The following is an 11,627-nucleotide window of genomic DNA, read 5'->3' on the forward strand; positions in this document are numbered from 1 at the left end:
ATTAAATTAGTGCAAACCATAATAAGCACTGGAGTGGTTAAAGAGAAGAAGACAAATATCATGCTCCTTCTTCTTGTTCAAGTTCTTCCCCTTCATACTCATAGTCCATCTCTGCTCTCTCATACTCTAACTCCGCCCCTCCGTAACCCACATAGCACTCGCCCTCACAGATAAGCTCCTCCCTCTCATACTCAAGCCCCTCCTCCTCATAAGCAAGCTCTGCCTCCTTGAGTGCTGTATTAGGCCTTTCGGCCTCCCCCTCTTCCCCGTCATTTCCTTGTATTCCCACTTCCTCCTCAGTTGGGGGTGCTGATGGCACCGTGCCGTTTGCGGCTGCCGTGTCACTGGCTGCTGCCAGAGAGCTGCTGCTCATCCTTAGTTTCTTCAGGATCCCGATGATGACCGGTGCAGCCGCTGCAGCCGCTGCAGCTTCTTCCGCTTCCCTCTGTGCTCTTTCCTTCGCGTCCTTTCTCCTTTCCCTGACCTGCAGGGCTTCTTCTGCCCCTTCCCCAACAATGAAGACCTCCTCCCCTACCCTTGGAGGCCCCTTGACAGGATTGTGGTCATAAGAGAAGAGCCGGAGCGCTGGGAGGTGCAGCAAACTGGGGATTTCGGAGATGCGGTTGCGGTCTAAGTCCAGGATCTCCAGCTGATCCATCTTCAGTAGCACCCGTGGAAACTCCTGGAAGCGATTGCCATAGAGCCAGAGTCCTCGGAGCGCCTCCATGCGCCACAGGTCGGAGGGTAGTGTGCGCAGGCGGTTATCGCCCAACTGCAGTGAGCGAAGATGGGGCAAGTCATAAAGCTGCTTAGGGAAATGCTGGAAGTAGTTGCTTTCCACCCAGAGGCAGCGCAGGCTCTGCAGATTCCGAATATCTGGTGGCAGGCTCATCAGCCGATTGCTGCCAAGGTACAGGCGTGTGAGATTGGCCAGCTGGCACACGGCCAGGGGAACGTCGTCCAATTTGTTGAAGTCCAGCGCCAGTATACGCAGGCCCTGCAGTTGCGAGATTCCATCAGGCAGCTTGCGCAGGCGGTTGCCGCACAAGTAGAGCTTCTCAAGATGAGCCAGGCCCAGCACCTGCTTAGGAAGGCGACGAAATTTATAGTAGCTCAGGTCCAGCACCGGATCTCCACTAGCAAGAAGTTCGTCCACCCCCAATGGCAGCTCTTCATCCTGGGCCTCCTCTTCCTCCTGTTTTTCTTTAACCACTTCTTGTTCCTCCTTGTCACCATCCTCTCCTTTTTCCTTTTCTTTCTCTTCTCCTCCGTCTTCCTCGCCTTCTTTCCGAGAGGAGTTGCCCATCCCAGCGTATCACGGCGTGTGTGTGGGTGCAGGGGTGTGTGTGCATGTGGGGGGGTGGATGTGAGTGTGTGGTGGTCTGTCGGGATGCTTTACCCCTTCTCTGTGAGCTACACTCAGCAGGTCTGTCCCAGCAGAGAGTGATGCTGCGTGTGGACTCATGATGCGTCTCATGCGGGACAGTCCCAGGATGGCAATGTCCGACGTCAGCGCAAACACACTTTACAATGGACTCTCATGCTGAATAATGCAATAGCCTAACAGCTGTGTAACATATAGTAATGGTAGTAGTAGTAGTAATAGTAGTAGTAGTAGTAGTAATAGTAATAGTAGTAGTAGTAATTATAGCATTGGTGGTAGTAGCTGTGGCCAGAGCACTGTTTAATTTTGCCAGGGTCATTCAAAAGGTGCTCCAGTGTTCAGCTAGCCACTCCTAGACCAGGGCGCTTGTCCAGGGGAGCTGTCAAAAGCCCGCTATGACACTGACCAGATAAACGGTGCTGTGCTGAAACAGCGCTCCCCCGCCGTCCTCGCGCGTACGCATCCATAGCTCAGATTAAAAACACAAACTTTAGCTTAGTGTTTCTCTCTCATTCCCGCCACTTTTCACTATCGTGGAGCAGTGTTCACCATGGCTGTGCCGAGGAGCCGTCCTCACCGTTGTAATCCCTCAAACTCCCGCACGAAGTCCCGTTTACAGTCCTGCACCAGCCCCCCGTCTCCGGACAGCGGTGTATGTGTGTGGAGTGACCTAGCCGCGACGGTGTTATTCCGCGCGAGGAAGTCAACTCTCACGGAGCCCACGCTGGGAACGAACCGCTTCTCTTGTTTTTCACGCTCTTTCTCACTGGAAAAACTTCGCACTGAGTTTCCCGCCTTAGGACCGAGGAAAAAAGTGGACTGTAGCCGAAGAATTGTCCCTCACTTAGCGCTGTGTTCAGGGCGACTCTCCGCTCGAGCTCCAGCCTGAGGAAAACTCAATCGCTCGCTCTCTCTCTCGCTCTCTCTCTCTCTCTCTCTCTCTCTCTCTCTCTCTCCTCCCTAGCAACCGGAAAAGAGACATACACAAACTGATCACATGGAGAGAGAGAGAGAGAGAGAGAGAGCACTTACATTTCCTTAAACTTATAATGAAATTACCATCTGAGTCATTCCATGAGATCGGTGCCAAATGGCCATTCTAATTGGATTTTTTCATGCCAAGTAACAGTTTTTTTCTCCATAGTTTCAATTACATATTACTATTATTTAAAAAATATCCCCACCTCAGTGACCACAGTTATATTTCTGTGTAAAGTAACATTATGAATAACAGCCTAGCAACACTGAATGTGCGTGATAGAGTGGTTTGTGATGGGGTGGGGTATTTCACACAGCCAAAATGTCTCTTATCTAGATTAGAGCCTCTAAAATCTCATTGAATATTCAATAAGAAAAGGTAATCACATAACTATCTGAGAACATTACAACCAAAACAAAAATACCTCTTTGTCTTATCTGCCTATTTGTTTTGTGTGGTGGGTAGATATGTTTAGGCTTAATGGACCATGTAAGGACTGGCTAAAACATCACATAATTAATGTTAATGAAAGCAAAATTTAGTAGTTTGAACTTGCCTCATTAGAAGACTTGTGTCATCACTTCCTCTCTATCATGTCACTTGAAGCTTGTTATTTCTACACCAGTATTTAACTGCAGTGGTGTGAAAAGCAAACCCAGTGATTGATGAATTCATGATTCTCACTTTAGATGAGTGTTTGTATTGAGATTTTAATGTGGTCATCCACAAGCATTGTAGCAATCCTGTAAGAGATGAATACTAATGTGTCTAGTCAGTGACATTTACAGCCAGTCACCCTTTATTTTCACCCCTTATTATTTACAACATGCCACTGGACAGCAGAGTTCCAGCGACCTTATAAGTGGACTCTGTAGTACTGCAATTACAGACCATGATCCATCTATGTTCTGTATGTTTATTAAGTCCATGTTCACCCTGTTCTTTAATGGTCATGACCCCAAGAGGACCATCACAGAGCAGGTATGATTTTGGTAGTGGAACCTTCTCAGCGCTGCAGTGACACTGATGTGGTGGTGATGTGTTTGTATTGTACTGGTACAAGTGGATCAGACTCAGCAGTGGTCTGCTGTTTTCTTTTTTTTCACTGATGAATTGAGAGAATAGTCCACATCCCAAAAATGTTCGTGTTTCCAATGATGAAGGACTAGTGGACGACCAACATAAAGTGTGCAGCAACAGATGAGCTACTGTCATCCAACAGAAAAGAAAATTGCAAAGAAAATAAAAACAGGGCCATGCTTCATCATTTGTTTTCTGGGGCTGTTGTCAAGGCGACTCAAGGCACTTTTACTGAAGTTGCTACACTCAATGTTCACAAGCTCAGCAGGAAGCCTCTGAAACTATACTCTGTATTATTTTAGACATAGCAAAAAGACTATATAACAAGTTTGTCTGCTACTATATTGCATGGCTATGGGGATGAAAGTGCTGTCCCAAATGCTGTCCCACAGTACTGCTTTATCAGACCTGTATTATCAGCTCTTTATGAGGATGTCTCTACTGGTTCTGTTCAAATTTGCAGTCACACTTTCCTTCTCTGGTTGTCTAGAGTTAGGTTTAGAGATATGGTTAGGTTTAAATCTAAGGTTAAGATTAGTGTTAGGTTTATGTTCAGGTTTAGGGTTTATTCTGAACTTATTTCTTCTTTGTAGCGTGCTACAGATACCATGGTCCAAATGGTTTGAAAGTCATTTTGTTGACCAGCATCTATGTACACAGTGAAAGGAGGCAGAAAATATTGATAATTAGTTGACTCCCAGAGAATTGATTCTTTGACTCCAAAGCATCTGGGAGTCAGAATCAACTCTTGATCAATGTTTCAAAGAGTCAGAACTCGGGGTTTCAGTTTGCTTTACATATATGTATCATATATCACTGATCTGAACCAAATATAAATAGTGGGTAAACCACATATAAACGTTTAACCCTGACACTATCTTTTTATTTATGGCTTTGGTGCTGTCTTGGTCAAAACAGACAGCAGCTTTTTGAGCAGCAGCAGCGAAACAGCCCCAGAAAAGAAGGTACAGAGCGTTCTCCTGATGATTTCCCTGCATTTAATTAATGTAGCTTTATTAACTAATTACCTTTTGTGTGTGTGTGTGTGTGTGGGGGGGGGGGTTTCAGTGTCTGGGTAGATTTCTTATGATGATGTAGTTGATAAATTTGCATTAAAGACGGCAAGAACGGTTCAGATTTAATGTGAGTTGTGCAGTTATCTAGTATGTTCCTTGACTGAATTTCAATAATGTAATAATTCCTGTCCCCCAGAACCCCAATTTGAGTGGGAGAGTGGCAAGGTGTGTGTGAAATGTGGGTTTGCCTGCGGTGCCACAAAAATAGAACCCCCACTGACTTTCTTATTTTATATCAAAAGCTTTAAACACAAGGTCACAATGTCCACTAACCTGAGGAAGATGGTGAGAAGGAGATATATACAACCACATACAAAGGTTAAAAAAAAGACAGAATATAAATGCCTCCTGGTGTGGCTTAGAGAAGAACACAAGCTGTGTCCAGAAATGAAAACCCAAGAATGAAAATAGAGTTGAAAAACACTCTTCAGGATCAAAGTCTGTGCCCATTGTTCAACCCATTGTAACTAGAGCTCATATGAAAAGAGTTAAGTCTGTTGGAAGTGTCTGTCATGTGCTGGTAAACTTAGACAAGGTTGGACAAGGAGGTAAGGTTTTGTAAACCTTCTATCAACTTCCATTTCAGCCTCACCCTCTAGTGGTGACTTAACACAACACACAGAGGTATTTGATTTTTTTTTCTGGGACTTTAAAATGCAGGCTATTTTTCAGTTATTAAGTTTATATGTAATAATATGAATTACTAAGTAAGTACTCTGTGTTTTTCTCTAGTATGTTTTACACAGACCTTCTTTTTTGTGCTCTCAGATCAGTTACTGTGCTGCCTTTAGCGCCACATCCTAAAATTTCAACAGCTCTGTAACCTGTCCCTTTCTTCAGGGTCTCACATTGTTCTGAACACTAGCTTGCTACATTGTGAACATCTACGATATTGCAGGCCTGCTACTTTTTCATCATGTTCATTCCTTCATACAAAAATATAAACCTCTTCTGATCCTCCTCTTCATGAGGCACTCTATTTCTACTAATTTTATTTAACAGTTATTTTTCTGGAATGATACTGTAGTCTGTGAAATTACAGCAGCGCAAAGATAAGCCATGGTCAAAATGACATGAGCCATGAATCTAGGGGTTAAAGTTTATTCATCTTTTAACAACATGTAAAGAAAGGGTGAGATTAGTTGATGAGCTCATGAACATGCTGTCATTCACGCTGTATTCAGCTGCAGACCATGCACTGGAGACATGCTGTTGGCCTGTTTGTGATGGGTAGGTAACACAAAATTATTTAAGTTTGGAATGCATAGGGATTTTTACCACATACTTGTAGCAGTGTCAAAGTTTACCGTCATTAAAATTGTCATCAGTAGAAACTGAGGAACTGAGTGAATTCAGTAGTACAACAACATCTACATCACATCCACATACAAGCAACATATTTAAATAAGTCTTGGTGAAGTTTCAACTGTAATCTGGTGAGCTGTAACCTATGGCATGAATGAATTATAAATGACTGGACATTGCTGATTAGACTCTGATCCTCTGATATAGAGTCAATCCAGTCTCTGAGAGAGAACATAGAACTGGCATGAGGAGAAAAAAAGCATCAGAAGAGAGTGTTTAATGATGACATCACACCAGTCACACCCTCTTACCACCAGCACTGAACCAATAGGGCACCAACACAGCACCAATCAGTGTCCGGCTATTAGAATGATCAGGACTTATATGGATAATGCTTATGTAGGACATGGAAATATAACCTCAGGTGTTCCAAGGTGATATTTAGATATTTATTTATAAACTTTAAACTTCAATATTCAGTACTTTTATTTATTTTGTAAAATGTTAGATGAAATTATGATAAATATAACTGGGCTGGTTCTCTAAAAATTTTTATATTTACTTTTGAGCAAAGTGTATAAATAAATGAATAAAAATACCCATGCCATATCATTCCAATGTTTACAATCCCTTGCCTTATTGAAAATATTAACTATAATTTTTTTTTTCTAATTTAGTTTGATGTTTTAAGAATTTTAATGTAATAATATGATAAACAACATACTACACATATGCATTCATTTTAAAGTGATTGTTATTGTAGTGATGGCTGTAATTTGACGAATTCTGCTTATTATCTATACTTTAACTTAACTAATGTTATACAGCTTTCACCAGCCATGAAGCTACAAATCTTTATCATTCTGAGCAAATCTTTAATTAGAGCAAATATGTTATTTTTATTAACGGTTTTCTGGTGTCCTACAAATTATTCCAGCCTTCTGAAGTTACACAGATCAATCTTTTTAAAAGGCAGAGATTCTGTAATGTAATTCTTAACTTCTGTATTGATGACTGAAGTTTGAAAACACAAACAACAATTTTCATGATCCAATATAGACTAACATTCTCCCCCCCACCCACACACACACTCCTGCTTTATTACACTTTATTACCCTTGGAAACAGCAAACAAACAACCCAGTAATATTGTAATCCTGCCATAGTAATTCACTTTCATCTGTGTATTTTCAACAATATTGTGTCACTAAAATCAATAAAGGTCAATTCTAGCACGGTAGTGATAATGTCCAGTGCCAAGTGGTATCAAAAGGTGAAAGGGCTTTGCTTCAAAATCTGCTTAACTTCCTCTGAGCCAGTGAAATGATTACAGCAAGTTACATTGTTTTTCCAGAGGCATGTGTATATGTTTGGGTTCATTACATATAGGCAATAACTGCAATGATAATATTTCTAGCTTATTTTTAAAGAATATAATTTTGAAATAAATTGCCCCAATCAACTGCCAAATGTTCACTTCAGTTCATAAAAACACTCAGTATTCAAACACATAATACTAATGCTCAGCTCTTTTTCCACTCTTCACTATGCTTTACAGGCCTACATCTACAACAAGCTAATTTTCCTGCCAGAGATGTATCCTTACTTTCTCAATGCCTTACAATACGTCTACTGTTTTCAATACATGTATTCAATTGTTTTATTTATATTTGCACTTCGCACATCCCACTGTTTTATAAAGAAATGCAAACCAGAGGTTTTGTCTTGAATATGAATATTCTAAATACATTTTAAAATCTAAAGTCAAGACTGAAAACAAATAGGCAATGGTTTTCATGTTTCCCCGTATTTGATTTGAAAGCATGTGGGATAGGAAACTAATCAGCAGTGAATATGCAATCAGGGAGCCCACCCACAGCTCTAAACTGGTAACCTATTATTATATTCCCCTCTCTGAAATCTAGTCCTATGTCTTTAAAAGTGAATGACTCAGATTTAGAGCTTAATTACGCCACCTCATGTAGGGCTAACACTAAATAGTGGTCTTCCAAGGTCCAAAGCAAACCTAAAAATTCACACAAATTCACTCAACCTGGTGAAAAGCTGTGTAAAGTTCTGAGGAGGACAGTCAACCAACAGGAAAGGTCTGTAGAGAGATTTTGGATGGAGAAATGATGTTTGATTGTTTTCCATGTGTTCTCCCACTTTATCCAGTGTTATAAGATCAGTCTTACTGGTCTACAGCTTTAAGATGACTTTAGAAAGTCCTTTATAATTTGCTGTGTTTACCACACTGACAGGGTATACATGCTTTATATTTTTAGTGTAAAATCAATCGTGCTGATAAACAACAGTTCATTTTCCATGGCCGTGCTGTATATCAGTATTGCTCTGCCTAGCTGCTGGAGATCTATTACCTTGAGTATTCAGCTTTGACCTTATTCTAATATACCTTATTAGGTACTCATACAACTTTGGTCTCCTGATGGACTTGGTCAAGGTCTTAATAAGCTTTAATGAGCATGTTAGAAGTTTGAGAGATGAAAGCTGAAGCTCTACAAAACATCTTCTCCCTGGGAGCAAGGTTGCAGTGTGTATAACAGTCTATAATGATTCTTATTGCCATTATGAAGGCACTATAATGCTTGTAACATCAGAAGACCTGATAAAGTCAGCTATGTTGTCCTGACTGACTGTGAAAATGCTGTTTATAAAAGTGTGATATATTGCATAAGTATCAAGGTTTAAAGAGGCTTAGAAATCAACAGTGATTTGTGTGGTTGTGACCAGAAACTGCTATTATAAATCATGTGTGATGCATTAGCTACACTGGCACTCACAGTGTTACACTGCCCTCATAACCACTTTGTACACAGCAATCTGGGTGTATCGATTCCTTAGGGTACTATTCATACTTATTAAAACTCATACTGCGGCACATGTATTCAATTCATACATTCAGGTAGTGTAACTGAAACACAGATACAGGGACTCTAGGTTCATTCCTCACCCTGAGTCTGTGAGGAGTTTAGTGGGTTTTCTGTGTCTGCATGTGTTTCTTCTGTGTGTGCCAGTATTTCACCACAGTCCAAAGACAAATGGTAGTTTGACTGGTAATGCTAAATTGTCCACAACGAGTGAGTGACTGAGTGTGATGGATTGGCCCTGTACTCAATGATTCCATGTAGGCTCTGCACCCATGACAACCCTGATAAGGATGAAACATGAATGAATGAAAAGATGAATTCTGAAAGCCTTACGCCCAATGATTCTGATTAGGCTCTGGACTCACTGTAAACCTGAACAGAATAAAGCAATTACAGAAAAATGTATTAATGAAAAATGAATGAATTTTAACTATTAGACTACAGTCACTGTGGACAAATTCATATCAGCCATCAACCTTCCAATCTGCATTTTCAGACTGTGATATGAAAGCAGAGCACCTAGACAAAACCCATGCAGACACACAGAGAACACACCAAACTCCTCAAAAACAGTGACCTGAGTAGAGGATTGAATCCAGGACCCCTGGATCATGGAACTGTGTGGCAACAATACTACCTTCAGCATCAGCATGCTGCCTTCAAGTAAGCCAAAAAGGGTTTGGTCCAGTTTAAAAACACACAGTGTAAATGCAATAAAAAAAAATCAAATTATTATCTATTTTGATCATTCAGAAATACCATCTTTTGGTCTTTTGGGACCTTGCTTTGTGCACTGGTGCACAGTCATGCTGGAACAGGAAGGAGCTACTCCCAAACTGTTCCCACAAAGTTAAAAGCATGGAATTGTCCAAAATCTCTCTGGAAACTAAGGAGCCCAGCCCAACTTCTGAAAAATGACCCCACACCATAATCCCCCCCCTCCACTAAATTTTACACTTGCCACAATGCAGTCAGACAAGTACTGTACTCCTGGCAATGGCATTTAAAGTACACTAAAAGTAAAGACAATCTTTACCTTCGCCTCTAAAGGCACCCTTTTTAATTTTTTACTAGTTGGATTATCTTTTTTGCAACATGATGCAGGTATAATGGACTGTAACCCCTATTCAGGAACCTGTGAATAGGGAACAGGAGTTAGAAAATTTGGAACTTGTTAAAAAAGACAAAAAAAAAAAGACAAAAAAAAAAGACAAAATCCCCAAATTTCCAGAACACACAATTGAGCTTGGAGCTTTATCGTTTTATGCTATATCAAAAGGATTCAAAAAGAGAAGAACAGATTCTAACAAGCTTCAGTTCCTCTGTTGTGCAGACACATGTGGGTTGAATAAAACATTCCAGTGCACTTCTTGATATTACTCAGTACTTAAGTAGTGTTTTGAGCTCATACTTTAGTACTTCTTCTCAAGCATGTTTTAAGGAGTTACTGCTGTTTGCGGTCATGGCCATGTCATGTGAATACATTATTAATTACACTGAAGTTCTAAAACCCCTCATGGCCTTGTGCTGCTACGTGTTTCAGATAAAGGCTAATACCCAAGTCTATGGTTTTATTTGTTCACAGAACTAGTTTGTTGAACAGTCTTTATTAACTCTTCCTATGAAGAGTACCTTGGTCCTTTTCTCCTGTTTATCAGCAGCACTGCAAGCGCTGGCCAAAGAGCACGTCCAACTTACTTTGCCTGTATTTTACAGCTACTAATGAAGCCTTATACGGAAACTTCACATTTTTTTCAATGTTATTACAAAGTTATAAAGTTACTAAAAATAAAAGTTTTACCGCAAAATTCAGACATTCCAAATATACATTTTCATAATTTAATAACTAAAAATAAATATATACATACTGTGGAAAATACTATTAATAAAAGTAATTGTATGGTTTGGCTTTAGTTGACATTAAAGTAACCCTGCAAGATTTAGGCAACATCACTACATGCAGGACAGCAGTCAAAACAGGAAGGTCAGTGGTTCATAGTAAGCAATATGCTCTGTATATGCAGACAGTTAATCTTGAGCAATCTTGCAAAGCTTAGGCAATATGAGTAAGTGTAAAAAAAAAGCAGCAACAAGTAGAGGTGGCGGGGCGCACTGCTAATCAGATGGATCAGCTGAAGCAAAACAGAATGTTCAATAACTTAAATATCCAGACAGAAAAACAGGTATACACACATAGCAACCGCCTAGCAATGCTGATGCGCACAAATTGAGGTCCAATCACAAAAAGACACCTTGCTTAAGGGTCAGACAGAACATAGTATAAGAAGAGAAGTCAGAAAGCGAGGTCTTCAGAGAACAGGAGGTAGAAGGCTAGGATGTATTCAATGTACTGTTTCCTCCGGAATTCCGTATAATAAAAACTGTTTTGATTGTTCACTCAAACTCTGTGTCAACTTCTTCTGTTCCAATTATTTGCATCAACAAACACGCAGGACGGATTTGTCCACAATACTTTAGAACATTTGTTAGAAGCTTTATCCAGAATTACAGTTCTTGCCCAAGGATGCAGTTCTTTACTGATGCGGCATTGTGCTCTGCTGCTTTGCCTAAGCTGGGAATCAAGCATCATCCTGTAACCTCTCTCCCTTTGAACATTGCAGAAATGTTGAAAAAAAATCAAAGCTGAGACTAATTAAAGCTTTTTTATCCTTTAAATCTGGTAAAAAGCACCTTAGGCCTAACATCTGCAGCCATTATTACTGTAAATGGACCTGGTATTCATTGAAATGCCAATGAAAATAATCATTAAATGCTTTAAAAACAGAACCAGATCAAACTTGCCACTGAGTAAGTGCAACGAGGAACGTGCTTCTCTCCCAGTCATCAGCCTTCAGTGTAATCAAAAACTGAGATGGCAGTTTTAGGAGAAGAAGACCACTGCACTGTGATCTTTTG

At 40.5% G+C, this 11,627-nt stretch overlaps 1 protein-coding gene across 1 annotated transcript; it reads right to left on the reverse strand.

Annotated features, from left to right (window-relative positions):
* Positions 1–1,490, reverse strand: LOC136695707 (leucine-rich repeat-containing protein 10B). Its single transcript, XM_066669948.1, has one exon. The coding sequence runs from the start codon at positions 1,304–1,306 to the stop codon at positions 59–61; it is 1,248 nt and encodes a 415-aa protein (XP_066526045.1). The 5' UTR covers positions 1,307–1,490; the 3' UTR covers positions 1–58.
* Between the last annotated feature and the right edge of the window lie 10,137 nt (positions 1,491–11,627).

The sequence above is a fragment of the Hoplias malabaricus genome, chromosome 4 (assembly GCF_029633855.1).
Source record: "Hoplias malabaricus isolate fHopMal1 chromosome 4, fHopMal1.hap1, whole genome shotgun sequence".
NCBI classification, from domain to species: Eukaryota; Metazoa; Chordata; class Actinopteri; order Characiformes; family Erythrinidae; genus Hoplias; species Hoplias malabaricus.

What these genes read in the sequence shown, in the direction of transcription:
- LOC136695707 (XM_066669948.1), bottom strand. Translation starts at nt 1,306, where the DNA reads ATGGGCAACTCCTCTCGGAAAGAAGGCGAGGAAGACGGAGGAGAAGAG.